At 28.7% G+C, this 15,726-nt stretch overlaps 1 protein-coding gene across 2 annotated transcripts; it reads left to right on the top strand.

Moving 5' to 3' along the window:
* Window positions 1-8,981: 8,981 nt before the first annotated feature.
* On the top strand, window positions 8,982-11,718 carry LOC105142752 (jacalin-related lectin 3-like). 2 transcript variants are annotated; one of them, XM_011050533.1, is made up of 7 exons: window positions 8,982-9,164; window positions 9,252-9,464; window positions 9,572-9,928; window positions 10,026-10,268; window positions 10,374-10,694; window positions 10,849-11,067; window positions 11,182-11,718. In XM_011050533.1, exons 1-7 carry the CDS (start codon window positions 9,162-9,164, stop codon window positions 11,509-11,511), a joined length of 1,686 nt encoding a protein of 561 aa, XP_011048835.1. In that variant the 5' UTR covers window positions 8,982-9,161; the 3' UTR covers window positions 11,512-11,718. The 2 variants fall into 2 exon arrangements, with proteins under 2 accessions (XP_011048835.1, XP_011048836.1); XM_011050534.1 differs by lacking the exon at window positions 8,982-9,164 and having other exon boundaries at window positions 9,307-9,368; window positions 9,407-9,464; window positions 11,182-11,717.
* Window positions 11,719-15,726: the final 4,008 nt, after the last annotated feature.

Below are 15,726 nucleotides of genomic sequence, written 5' to 3'. Positions count from 1 at the left end.
CAACTCACATAAATAAAAGCGTAAGCAATAGGATAATTATCATCTGTCTTTTTAAGAGGTTTATGATTTTTCTAAATAAGCCTATAAATCATCCTAAATAAGCTAGGAAATCCAAAAATAAAAGGAAAAATAATAAAAATTCTAAAAAACTAGGAAAATATAATTATTAATCTCACTACTTGATTTTCTAAATTAAATAGAAAAAAAATCATCATAAAATAAAATATTTTCTATACTAGATAGAAAATAATAATAACTAAAAAGATAGATTTTTCTTAAAAATACCTCTCATTTGGCATTGTAAAGCTTTGTATTTCTTTTCCTTCATAGCTTCGTGTCTTTTCCAGCACGAACAAGGAACTGGACTTAGATGATCATCTATGATAGCGAGTCCAAATTTCTTCCTTGGGCATTGATGACCTTCCCAACTATAATTGCATTGAATTGAATATAAACTCATGGAAATTGAATGGATATTACAATCACATCAAAAATATAAATAGTTGTTCAGTGGATAAGTGAATGTGATAATAAGAGTTGCCAAGATTTCTAGAAAAAAATAAAAAACAGATGTGAAGTTTGTTTTTAATGAAATCCTTTTTTATTTTTGTGTTTAAAAATATTTTTAAAAAATAATTATTTTAAATTATTTTTATAATTTTTTTGATGTAATGATATATAAAATAATTTTTTAAAAATAAGAAAATATTTTAATATATTTTTAAATAAAAATACTTTAAAACCAACCAGAGTTACACCAGTTAAATGTAAACTAGTTATATGACTCGCGCGATACCACAGGTTAATTTTTTATATAAGAAAACAAAACAAAAAAACTAAGATCTAAAGGTATTAGATCTTTAAGTAAGACTATATTCAAGAGTCTTCAGTTTAATTGCAATACTTGATCCAAAAATAATATTAATAATAATATTAAATTTATGTGACCTAAGTTTAAGTGAATTTGGCCATTACACCAAACACAATAGCATTGGATGTGGGTGTGACTAAAAAATCTGAATTAATTGGGGTTAACCCTTCAAATCAGGTTAATCCGTCAAATCTGGAATTTACGTTATAAAAGTTTGATAACTAAATAAAAAAACAAATTGACCGGTTAACTGGGTTAAAACATCAAATCATGTTAACCAGTCAAGTCCGAGATACGTATCATGAAAGTTTTATAATTAAATAGAAATAAATTTAACGTTAACAAATCAAATTAAATAAAAAATAATTAAAAAAATCTGGATTAATCCGTCATAATATATTAACTCGTTAAAAAAAATTAATATTAATAAATTAAATTAAAAAAATATTAAAATAAAAAACATAAAAAAACCTATAAAGACATAAAAAACAAAAAAAATAGCTCAAAATATTTAAGTATACATTATTATTATTATATTATATTATTATAATTATAATATATAAATATAAATATAGAAAAAACGACAGTGTTTTTCTTACACGTTTTAGAGTATTGATTAATAATTAGGAACTTCTAATGGAATAGGCTATGAAGGATGAACTTTTGGCAGCACTTAGCAGTCGCCGTCACAGCCTGGCCCGTGATGTAGGACTATAGGAGGGTACCAACTCGTGTTTCACAGGCTTTTTTATTGCTTTACCAGTGGGGACAGGATTGGTAGAAGCAAACTCATTCTTTTAGAGCGATAGGATTGGCCACTGTCATCGCTCATCAGTCATCATTCCATGCCCTCTGGTCAGCCCTACCCTGGCCCATTTGGGCATATGATAGGATAGCCTTCTCAGCTATCACTTTAATAAACAAAGGCTTATTTATTTCTTCATCACATGGTTTTGGATATCGTCCTCCTCCCGATTTGTTCGACGCATCGCCTCTTGTCTCCTGATGCCAGCTGGGTGGATTCACTAGGGCTCTGTACACATTTCGAGAGCCTCTCCGAGAGCAACGCTCACAATTTGTCATAATGTTAAATGGCTAAATGCCACGGCGGGGGGGAGTTATCTTGATAACATTATTATTAATTATTAACATTAACAATTAAATGGTTAAGTGCCACGGCGGGGGGGAGTTATCTTGTTAACATTATTATTAATTATTAACATTAACAATACACTGAAACAAGCGGGGGAAGTACTCTAGCAATTATTAATATTTTCTTCTAGTGTTTTGGTGCAGCAATGTAAAAAAATTTTTTTGTTTTTTAAAATTTTATTTTTAAATTTTTAACTTATTTTTTATTAAGTTTTTTTTATTTTTATAATACGAATTATGGATTTGACAAGTTAACTTGATAAACTAAGTTTTTTTTTCTTATTTAATTTTTTTTAATTTCATCATTTAATATTGAATTAGTTAAGAATTGAACTTTATGATTTGTTTTATTTACTTTTTATTATGTTATTTTAGTATCATGACTCGTAAATAGTACTTAACGGATTAGCCCAAGTTTGCTCAGGTTTTTTTAATTAATTTTTTTAATTTTATCATTTAATATTGAATGGATTGGGAATCGAACTTCATAGTTTGTTTTGATTTTTTTTCTATAAGAACATCTTGGTTTTATGATCAGAGTAGCGGGTTTTTGTATCTTAACTTAGATCAAATCAGGTCGTTGTTTTCTCTTTCAAGGGATTATTTCAATCTTATGTCTTTCAACATTGAATTTGTTTTTTATTGGGTTGTCCATGTCCTATAATTTATGTTGCAGGTTTGACAAGTTTATTTAATTGACTAATTTTTTTGTTGTAATTGACTTTTCTTCTCAAATTCATTATTTAATATTATGTTTTATTGAGAATCAAGCGTTATAGTTTATTTTGATTTGATTTTCACGAGGTTATATCGATTTTATAACCCAAAAAAAATACTTAACTAATTAACCTATATTGATTTAGCTCATTTTTTATGTAATTCTTTGAATTAAGATTTTTACAGATTTCATTATTCAACTTAAGTTCCGACGTAATTGATTGAGAATTAAATTTTATAATTTATTTTGATTTGTTACTTGTAGGGTTATTTTGATCTCATGATTAGAGTTATGAATTTAATAAGTTAATTCAAGTTATTTTTTTATATAAAGTTATCTTGATCTCATAACTCGAGTAATAAATTTAAAGAATTGGCTATGATCATTTTTATGTTGTTTTAATTGATTTTTTTAGTCTCATCCTTTAAAACAAAACTGATTGTAAATTGAATTTCTTAATTTTTTATGTGGTTATCCTGATTTCATAATCTGAGTCACAAGTTTAACAAATTAATTTAAAATAATTCTATATTTTTTTAATTTTTTTTAATACTAGATTAATTAAAACTCAAACTTCATGCCACGGGAACATTTATTGGACATGGGCTTGTCATCACTTGGCACCACGTGGTGTGTCTTTCTGCTACTGGCCTTGGATGCCTCCTTTTGTTTGTATAACGACGATAGTATTGTTTTGAGGCAACCCACCACACTTTGATGGGAGATAGCTCGAAAGAGGCAAAGGGTGAGAGCCCTACTAGCAATCATCAAAGGGAAGTAATTAAATATTCATCTGAAAAATATTATAATGATTGTAATTATTATTTATCAAGTCCACACGTGGCTTGCTGGTTGGATCTCGGTGACCAAATCCAGGCTCACGTGCATCGCCGTTACTCGTGGAGAATTTTAATACCCTATGACTGATATTTCCTCTTGTCCTCCACAAATATTTCAAAGCAAAGCAAAGAAGGTTTGCATATGGAAGGAACCCAACCCTTCGACAGCGGACCCTTGCTCGAATTTAGATAACTTAAATAAATTAGCTCATCGAACGAGGTCACTGACTATCCATTGCTTGCCCATGGTTGTCTACATACCCCCAATTAGTTCTTAGCCGAGTAAGCACACCATTTGGATTTAAAAGATGGCAGTGTTAAGGAGGGTTTTTATTTTTAATTTAGATTAAATTTATTAAATAGTAATATTTCCTGTATTAATACAATTACACTGCAATGTTTAAACAAGGTTATTTTAGAAAATCTCAAATAATGGTTATTAAACCTAAGCTTAATGAGTGTACTTAAATCTAAAACCAAGATGAGTTTTACAAAAAGTAAAAAGAATTAACCAGATCAAAAACCTTAATTGATCGTCGAAACTTATCATTTTTAATTTTTTTTTCCTTAAAAAGTAGATTTACTCACATAATTCATTACTTAGACCTTATATCATGTCAATCCCCTTATTAGCAATTATATTTTCAATCAAAATATATCGCATTCCAGAGATTTAAGTGAGATTCAAGGATGTGATAGATGATATATTTTAAAATAGTTTTTCATTTTAAAATAAATTAAAATATTTTTTTTCTATTTTTAATTTTAAAAATTAGTAGATTAAGATAAAAAAATATACTAAAAAAACATCAATTTAATATCTTTTCAAGCTAAAAAAATATTAAAAATCAAGTAGCAAACGTGTCTCTACGCTCTTAAAATTATGTTATGGAAGAAGATAATATGCATAAAAGACTGAAGAAAATGAAAGAAACCACCATAAATTTTCATATCCGATTTTTCTGCTTCGTTCAATAATGATATTCAATGTGGATTTAACGTTAATGGTTAAAAGTCAGCATCGTTGTTGCTTTATTGTGTGTTGCTCTTGGACTTCTATTTAAAGATCACGCATTCAATGACAGCCGTTTGATCGCGACCTCGCGAGGAGCAAGTAAATAGTCGTCGTCATTCTTTCAATGACCGTCCACGGAGCCATTGTATTATTAGGGTTTCAGTCGGTGGCAGCAGAGCCTCGTGAAGTCCTGTACTTTTTCTCTTTTTTTCACTCCTCTTCTTTTTCTTGACTGGGAAATTTTTTAAAGGAGATCTGGAGTCTCTGCCCCTTTCACTTGCAATATTGTTGTCTAGGCTTTGTTGTGTGTTTTTTAAACATATTTTTTAATTAAAAATATTTTTTAAATTAGTATATTAAAATTATAAATACATATATACATGTGTAGTATTTTTAAAATATTTTTTTACAGAAAACATGTTAAATCACTTTAGCAAGAACCCCCTCTCTTTTCACCCAACTTTGCTTTGCGACGTGCTGGTTAAATTACTGAAGTTGCGTTTGAAGATTTAGGGATTTTTGAAAATGTAGTAAATGTTATTTTTTAAAAAGTTTTTTTTACTTATGAAGCTATTAAAATAATATTTTTTTTATTTTTTAAAAACTATTTTTGATATTAACATATAAAAAATTAAAAATCAAAAAAATATATTTCAATAAAAAATCAAAATAAAAAAAAAACACAGTTAAATCACATTACTAAAAAGTCACCTAATCGATTTTTTCTTCCGCCTAGGGCATGTATTAGCAGCTACTAGCTGGAAGCTAGCGAGTTCTATTAATGTGAATTTAGAGTCCCTTTAATATAATATATAAAAAATATTTTTTCATTTCGAGTTATAATTTAAAACATATCTATCATAAGTAATTTATAATAAAAATAAGTTAAATTGACTTTATAAGAAATAGTATAAATTATAAGTTAGAAGTTAAGAATTTAACCTTTAGAGTAAAATCTGGACTCAGATTTATAAATAAATATATTTATAATTTTTAATAAAAAACAATTTAAATTTAAATCAAAATTAGAGCAAGAATAACCCATTTAGTTGATAAATGATTTTTATTTACTATCACCATCCAGGTTTTGGATCTTATATGGTGTCAAAAGAAAAAGATAAAAAGATTGGAATTAAAGTTTTCAATTATTAGCCTGTGCTTTTTGTTGTAAACGCGTCAAATCCTAACTCGTGGCTCCAGCTTTCACCTCATATGGCCAATCAATTTCTTAACGAATCATTAATTGAATCGCCGTTGACTAGACGATCGATAGTTTGTTTGTCGTTGTATAAGATTGTTTTTTTTTTTAAAAAAATATTTTTAAAAAATTAATACCAACACATAAAAATAATATATAACTATTAATAAAATTAGTTATTAGTTAAACAATAATTAGTTTGTTTTTCCGTTTTGGGATGTAATTTAGCTTAAAAAAATATTAAATTAATATTTTTAAAAGTTTTTAGTAATGATTTTAATATGCTGATATTTAAAAAAAAAATCAAATTAATATATTTTTAAAAGTACGTAAAGTATAATAACAAGCTTGATCCAACCGATGATGGTCTATTTGAATTCATTAATAAAAGAAAGAAAAAGGTGATGGAGCTTGGGAGGAAATGGTGGGACATTTACTAGAATTTGACGACATTAATGGATGTCTTAATTCCATCAAATTTAATCATGGAAAAGATGATAGGGTGGGGTTTACTCCAGATTATAATTTAATTGACGGGTAGACACCGTTAAGCAAGGGAACACCGTCCTTGCTGCCGTTTGTTTCTCCCTGTTTTTCTTAAAAAAACTTGTGCTGTGAATTTGTGTGCTGCTAGATCTCCGTTCCGTTTACGTCGGTGCTTGCCTGCTTGTTGAGTTCAGATGTCCAAGATACTGTTGGATAATCAACCCGATAACCCATTTGAGTAGGGTTTCATATTAGACCAAGTAATAATTGATGTTATTAAATTTAGTAACTTTGTGAGTTAATCTATAACTCTATTCAAACTCGGTGAGATATGATTTGACTTAAAAAAAATAAACATTGTTTTAATTTTTTTGAGATGATATTATTTTATATTAATTGGCTCAATTCATAGCAACGGGTAATAGATTGGGTCAAATTTTATAATTATGTACAAGTCCTGTTTTTGCATTTCTATTAACAGTTTTGGTAGAATACAACTATTAGCACGTGGTTGTTTTATAAAAGTGGTTTTTTAAAAAATTATTTTTTCATGTTTATTTCTCATTATGAAAATTTATTCATAAGAAATATTTTCCAATCAAAAAAGTTTTTTGATTGGTTTTTAAAAAAATATTTTTTTATTTTGGATGAAATACAATTCAAGAAGTTATAAAAAATTAAAAATTATTATTATTTTTTTATTATATCAAATTTGGTTTCTAATCTTTTAAATATACACACACATACTTTTTTCAACTTTATTTATTAGAATTTGATTTAATTTGATTTTTATATTAGTTTCTATCATTGCTCTTTTAATTCTTATTTATTTTTATTTTATCATCTTTTTAATTAATTTTTTTTATCATATTTGACTTTTATTTTTTAAAATGTTATTTATTTTATTTAAAATAATTTATAAAATAATTTTTGTTTAATTATGAATTGAGGATCAATATCCAAATTTATACATTTATAAAAATATTTTATTTTTATTAAATTTTAATTTGAAAGCATAACATAAAATAGCAAACCCAATCATAACCCTTCAAAGGCTATTCTAGCATGTATTTTCAAGTAATGCTATAATTCAATATAGTTCTGTTGAAATGTAGCCAACGAGATTTAAATCTCATATTCCGAGAAGTAAAGTTTCCAAAAATTCTTTCACCTTATATGGATGGTTTATCTTGATGCTATTTTTGTTTTTTTTTTTAAATAATTTATGAAAAATTACTTTTAAATTTTTTTTATTTTTGTTTTTTTTTTTAAATAATTTATGAAAAATTACTTTTAAATTTTTTTTATATTTGTTTATTATTGGAAAAGCTAGTTAACCAAAAAAAAATTTCATTCAATTTTTTTTTTGATTTAGTTTTTAGGAAAATATTTTCCTGAAAAATTTGGACCGAGAACACTTTTTAGAAGTTATGAAAAATTTAAAAATATTATGTTATTTATTGATTATATTAAATTTGATCCTCAAACTTTTGATTGATATATATATATATATATATATATCTTATTTTGAATATTTATTTTTTAATTTCATCTCTTAAAATTTAATTTTTATATTAATTTTGATTCTCATTTTTATAATTTTTATGTGCTTTTTTCTTATTATTTTTTTATTAAAATTTTTTATCTATCAAATCTGGTCCTTATTTTATTATTATTATTTATTTTATTTGAAATAATTTATGAAATGCTAATTATTATTATTTTAATTTCTTCATCTTTAATTTTTTTATTTTTTAGATTTGATCTCTATTATTTTATTTGAGATAATTTATGAAATTATATTTTTTTCAATTTCATTCTCATTCAACTTTTTAATTTGTAAGATTTGTTCTTTATTGTTTTAATAAATTAAGAAAAATAAAATATTAATAAGTTATTTTTCAGCTTATTTTTTATGACATAACCAAACACTAGAAAATATTTTGTAACTTATTTTTTATTACATTACTAAATATAAAAAAACAATTCACTTTTTTGAAATCAACTTTTCTAGAATTTACTTTCTAAAAAAAATATTTTCTAGCAAATAAAAAAAATGTTAATTGGAACAAAAATATGAACTTAATTTTAATGCCTCAACGAGGGGAGATTGTCAAGCAATCGAACCAAGTTTAGTACCCAAGCTTGGTTTTTGTTCTGGCCTAAGCTGGAGAGTTTTGTAGGAGAAAACATGGGCAACGCAGAAAAAATTCTGAATTATGGGTCTGAAGCCCAGATTAATCCAGACCTCATAATGCTCATCTAACAGCCCATTACTGACAAGGGAAGGTAGCCATCGTAGCGCTAGGCTAGTGAAATTAGCAAGGAAAATGAGGACTCCAGCTCTAGTCCCTGATAAGCTAGAATTCGAGGGACTGGATCCAATTCTTGGAATCAAATTAAAAAAGAAGTCGTTGTTGTAGCTTTATGAATCACGACAAAAACAAAAATTTTATGAAATTAAAGGAAAAGGCATCTTTGAATCAATGTAATGCCTTGTCATGGACAGGAATCAAGAGCACCAAAGAATTCTTTGGTTTTCTGACAAGTGGCATATCTCAAGAAAATCATGCTTCCACTTCACTAGAAGGCTGGATATTTATCACTGGAATGAATATGGACAATAACGGAGTGTAATCCTGAAGAAGCCGGTGCTGATGGGACCTGCAAGGACGCGTTATTTTTGAAAAATGTAGTCTACTTTTACAAGGTTCCTCATGGACGAGTGGGTTCTTTCGCTTCTTGACGAACATGGGAATCAATTTCCGAGCACTAAACAGATTTGATTCTGCCTATATAAATCTACCCACACCATGTCTTAAACTTCGACACACAACTCTTCACATTTTCATTTATACGATTTCTTTCTTCCTAGGATCACAATGGTAAGTTGCCATCAAGCAAAGTTTTCATTTGCTCGAAGTTCGCTGACTTTTGTTTTCTGATCAAGACTAATTAATTGCATGCGACAGAATTATGAAGGATATGGCAATAAACATGTTTCAGTCGGACCATGGGGAGGCCAAAGCGGGGCACGGTGGGACGATGGAGTGTATGACACTGTAAGGCAAGTGGTGATCTGCCATGGCGCAACTATTGATTCCATACAATTTGAGTATGACAATAGGGGGTCCTCTGTGTGGTCAGAGAAGCATGGTGGGACTGGTTGTTTTAAAACAGCTAAGGTCAGTATTATTAGCTGGAAATGTCATACAGCTTGTTTAATAAATTTCTGACTGGAGCGAACAATTTCTAAGATGTTTCACGTAGAATTTTGAACTCAATTTTGCAGGTCAAGCTTAATTATCCTGATGAATATCTTGTATCCATCAGTGGCCATTGTAGTCGTGTGGTGGAATATGGTCCAGTGCTTGTTCGGTCATTAATGTTTGAAAGCAACAAAAAAATGTATGGACCTTTTGGTATCCAGTATGGACCCTATTTTTCAATTCCAGTGACTGGAGGCAAGATAGTTGGCTTCTATGGTCGCAGTAGTTGGTACCTCGACTCCATTGGAGCATACTTGATGCCTCTCCTGCAACGAAATCCATCAGATAATTTCTCTACTCCAAGAAACTACAAAACAAATGGGATAGATGAGAAATACAAAGACGACAATTATGATCTTGAAGATGAACTAGGCAAGAAGGTTGGTACTTGGTAACCTAACATCTCTATCTAATTCTATTTTGGTGGAGTAGATTAAGCTAAATTATGTCATTGAAATGAACTCTACTTATTTCCAGGCTGTTATTAGGAGAAGAGAGACCAATGCTAATGGATTCATGAACACTAAACAGGCAGTGTCGTATGGACCTTGGGGTGGTAATGGTGGAAATATATTTGATGATGGAGTTTATACAGGAGTCCGCGAAGTTCATTTAACACGTTACGGAGGTGTTGTTTCGATTCGGATTTGTTATGATCTGAATGGGAAAGCAATATGGGGAAGCAAAAATGGAGGAAGTGGAGGAATTAGATTGGACAAGGTGCCTCAAACATGCTTCAAAACAACCTTGTTTATTACAGTTCCCCCCCGGATTGCATAGGATGCTTGCTAATAATTAAGCCATTCGTTTCTTGTTCTTGAACAGATATTTTTTGATTATCCATCCGAGATCTTGACTCACATAACAGGATATTATGGATCAACAATCTTAAGAGGGCCAGTAGTTGTGAAGTCCCTTACATTTCACACCACTAAAAGGAAGTATGGACCATTTGGAGAAGAGCAAGGGACTTCCTTTTCCTCTGCATCAAACAATGGAATCATCGTTGGATTTCATGGAAGGAAGGGATGGTTCGTTGACAGTATTGGGGTCCATGTCCTAGAAAGAACGTTGCCTGTCCCTAGACCAAGTCCTAGACCTTTTTACGAGACCTCAACGACCAGTGAGGTTCAACAAGTATACGAGGTGCGTATTCCTTAATTAATTCAGAGGCATTTGGTCTTCCTTTAATAAAGCTACGGTACATACAACAAAAAATAATAGAGATGGTGGTTAATCGTGTGTAGTTTTAAAGTGAAAAATTGATGATCATACGGTCTAAAAATCTGTTTTCAAATAGGTAATCCCTGGAGCAGTGAAGGAAGCAGCTCCATTGGTATCAGGGCCGTGGGGTGGCGTTGGAGGCAAGCCTTGGGATGATGGAGTGTTCTCTGGGGTGAAGAAAATTTTCTTGGCAAGAGGAGAAGGCATATATAGCATACAATTCAAGTATGACAGAAATAGCCAACCTTTTTGGTCAGTCAGGCATGGCGGAGGCAGTGAAGGGAGCATTAATATGGTAATTGCCGACTAATAATACTGATTTTATATGTTTATTCAATTCAATTTTGATTGTTTCCTCGATTTACTAGTGAAATATTAATGGAATTCTATACACTTATGCTAAATACAGATCAAATTTGACTACCCATATGAAGTCCTTACAAGTGTTTGTGGTTATTATGCTTCTCTCACCGGAGATGATCAGGGCAAGGGCGTTGTCATAAAATCTCTCACATTTTATACCAACAAGGCCAAGTATGGACCATATGGGGAGGAAACTGGAACATTTTTCACTTCCACGAAGACTGAAGGAAAAATTGTTGGGTTCCATGGAAGGAGTGGGTGTTACTTGAATGCAATTGGAGTCCACCTACAGCAATGGTCCAGTGACTTGGCCCAACAAGGACTAGGAGAAAGGGCACGCCCTGTCAAGATGATCATCAACAAGTTCCTTAATTAAATCCACTTTCTCCTTGATGTATGCTAGTGAAGCACCAAATTAAGAACCCAGGAAAAAAAAAAAAAAATCCTATGTTGGCATTAGAATATTATGAACCTGAAAGAATGTGCTTATTGGTATGATAATATTATCCTCTAATAATATTCATATTATAAGCAATGATAATACTAGCTTGTTAAAATTTTGCCAATCATAATTTACTAGTCTAATTGCACAAGATGTATCTTTGGAAACTTTTTTGGATAGCTCTCCATGTTTAATAGTACATGCTAGATCATTTATCCATGTTATATGTTATGCTATGATATAAGTCAGATTTTTTTTTTGAACATATAAAAAAATATCTAGATATTGCTAATATTTTTCTAGTTAAAAAAATTTAAATTATATGGAGATTAACTTGATATAACCTTATTGATTTGATGGATTTAAAGATAATTCAGATAGTCAATAAACATATAATATGATTAACAAAAATTTAAAATAACATATTTTTTTTAAAATAACGTTGAAATGATAATAAATTGGATCAATTTGAGCTAGCTCGAGTTAATTTATCAAATTCTTGATCTGAATTATGAGACTATAATAAAATTCTATATAAAACAAATTAAAATAAATTATGAAACTCAATTCTCAACACATTCAATATTAAAAAATAAAATTAAAAAAATTAATAAAAAATCTTGACCTAAGTTAACTTAAAACTGGGTTATGAGATCAAGATAATCTCATAGAACAAAAAAATAACCCAGGTCAACTCAATTAATCTGTTAAACTTGCGACCAAGATCATGAGGTTATGATAACCCTATAAAAATCAAATTAAAACAAATTATGAAACTTAATCTTTAATAAACTTATTCTTAAAGGCTGAAAAAGAAAAAAAAAGTCAATTTAAAAATAGGACACAATAAAAAGATTTAAGTCTATTCCAGTTAACCTGCAAAATGCATAATTAGAGTTATAAGATCGGGATAATCTTATAAAAAACAAATCAAAATAAATTATAAAGTCTAATTCATAATTAACCAAACGCTAAAGGAAGGAATAAAAAAAATATCAATTAAAAAAGATAAAAAAAAACTCAAGTCAATTGAACTAACCCACTAAACCTAATGGTGAGGAAAAAAATTAAAAAAGTTGATTAAATCGAGAAAACTAGAAAAAAATAATTGAAAAAACCAAACCATGAAAAACTTGATTAAACCAATTAGAATTTAAAAAAAACCGACTGGTTCAATTTTATAGGTATGAAGCTGAAAAAACCGAATCGAACCTAAACCCAAAAAAACCAGAGCCAAATCAAAAGAGACAAGCCAAACTGGAAAAAAACCCGAGCAAAACCAGGAGAAAACCGAGCCAAACTGAAAAAAATAGTTTTTATTCTAGAATAGCTAAATCGAAACAAGCCGGTTTTGAGCCGGTTTTAGTTTGGTTTTGAATTTTTTTGAAAAAAAAATTTAGCTATTTTTTTTTTATAAAAACCGAACCAAACTGAAAATAATTACCTTTAGCTAACCTGCGACTTGAGTTATGAAACCAAGATAATTTTATAGAAAGCAAACTAGAATAAATCATTAAGCTTAATTTTCATTTAACCCAATGTTGAAGGATGCAATTTTAAAAAAAATTGTCAATTAATAAAGACAAAAAAAATTAAAGTCAACTTGTTAAATCTGTGACATGTATTGTAAAACCGAGCTAATGATATATAAAGTAAACCATAATAAATTACAAAGTCTAATATCTAACAAACTAAATATTAAAATATGAAATAAAAAAATATATTGAAATGAATAGTATTTTATGATGTGGGGTATTATAAAAACACATTCTCTTTTAATTTATACTATAATGTTTTAGCCATTGATCATGTTGAAAACTCAATTTGTTTTGCACCTATAAACATTCTCTTGATTTAGAAATTAATTATTTTCAAGTAATTGATTATTCTTGTATAATTTTATAAAATTAATTATTCTTTTATTTTTGTTTATAGCTGCATAAAAATTATCAATGCATTTTTTTTCAAATCATGGAAAATATTTATTAAAAAATATGTTGTGAATAAAAAAATATATAGTCTTATATAAAAATATAAATAAATAACAAAGAAGTTAGTTTTAACTGGAGAATGTTCTGAAAAGATTCATAAAAATGTTTGCTTAGACAGTTGTGTTTTGATAATTTATTGAAGAAAGAAAAAATTCTTCAAGGTGGCATCTGGAATTTTATTTTGATTGTTACCATGTTTATAATCCTGATTGTAATCCCGATCCTTTCTATAACCTTTAGGTTTAAATTTCTTAAAGCTATCAAAGCTTTATCATGGCTAGATTTAGAATAAGATACAGAAGATATATTATTAAGAATCTTTTCTTTTATAGGTTATCCTTATTGTGATTAAAATTACTTTTTTAATATTTTTACTTCGTTTTAATATATTGATGTTAAAAATATTTTTTTTAAATAAAAATATTATTTTAATAAATTTTAAAATAAAAAATATTTTAAAAAATAACAATTATCAACCTTCCAAATAATTAATGTTCCAAGTCCCCTCTAAAGTATTATAAGTAAGGGGTTAAGCCACCCTTTCTTTAAAAAAAAAAAAAAAAAACTACCGGATAATTGCGTATCCATATCTAAATCTTGCTGAAGAATATCTGATCCTGCAAACAACAAATGCTCATCTGATAAGGGATTCTGTACTCCCCAGGATCCCGTCTATAGGTGGACAAATGCTTACAAGAGATATATCATATATGATGTTGCTTCAGCTAAAAAAAATTAAAAAAAATTCAAGCAATAGCCAACAACTTGGTCAATCACATGGGGTGAGCGCCAATATCTAGCCCCAAGCAACTAGAGCTTGCCATTTAGGGCTGGCCTCAATGGCTCCGTTTTCCATCTTCACCACCATTTCAGGTGAACATCCGACTACCGGATCAAGCTCATATTCATGTCCACGCATCTCAATCCAGGATCGCAAACCATGGAAAGTCTAATCTTCAGTGAAGTTCTTTTCACAAATTCATTAATATACAAATTCCACGTTGCAAAAACTATTAGAATTAGAAATAACGATGATGGTGTGAACAAGATCACAGAGGATCTCTCCTGATAACCATTATTGTTTCTTCCTTTTACTTACCAGTTCTTTATCTAATGAAGTAGTGAGAAAACTCCAAATAGAAATTGTACTTTCCACTGTCTGGTTTGATTTGCCAGTGTTGTCATAGGAAAAAACCCCTAGCTGGCTCTTACTGATATATCATGTCGTTTCCATACATGCTATCGGTGAAAAATATTAGTGATGATCCGCGAGGTGCATACTTTGCATAGAAAAAGCTTGTGCATGCGCAGAAAAATATGTATGTATAAAAAGTTTATGTGGACAATTCATGGAACACCAAGAAATGCATAGAAGACAGTGTCAAGAAGGATTAGTTATACTAGATCAACTCCAATTCTAGGATGGGTTTTTAAACTGAAATTCTAGCCATTTAGACTAACCTAAATAGCTAGGAAACTTCCAACTCATTTGAACTTTAGCCCAAACGACTTTAAAAAATATTTTTTTGAAAAAATATTATTTTTTGTACTATTATCTACCTTAAAAATTAAACATACATGTTTTGAATCCTTTAACCAAGAAAAAAAAAACACTTACTATATAGATATTACTTTTTTTTGGTTAGGATTGCATGAGAATGTTACCGTGACGAATGCTTTGTGGCTTACGTTATTATTTTTTTGTATGAGATTTCCTTAAGTAAATCTTTGCCGATGTTTCTATGTAAGAGAGAAGAATTTAATTGTGTTGCTTGCGAAGAGCAACAATATTATATTAATAAAAATTGAGTGTAAAAGTAAGATGGTTCAGGGAATTCATTTTAAATAAAAACTAGATGCTTGGCCCGCACTACCTCGCGGGTCAATTATTTTTATATAAAAAAACTAAAAAAAATCAAAATTTAAGAGTTTTAAGTTTTTATTAAATCTATACCCAAGAATCTTAGGTCTGATTATAATACTTTATCTAAGAATAATATTTATAATATTAATAATAATAATCATATTAAACTTGTATGACTAAAGTTTAAGTGAGTTTGGCTGCAATAGTAGATCCAAAAACCTTAAAATATAATAAAAAAAATAAAAAAAATTTAATATTACATAATGAAATTAAACAAAAAAGATCAATTGAAAA

The sequence above is a fragment of the Populus euphratica genome, unplaced genomic scaffold, assembly GCF_000495115.2.
Source record: "Populus euphratica unplaced genomic scaffold, PopEup_1.0 scaffold217.1, whole genome shotgun sequence".
NCBI classification, from domain to species: domain Eukaryota; kingdom Viridiplantae; phylum Streptophyta; class Magnoliopsida; order Malpighiales; family Salicaceae; genus Populus; species Populus euphratica.
Note: the sequence above shows the minus strand (reverse complement) of the source record. Positions and strands in the feature narration are given on the sequence as shown.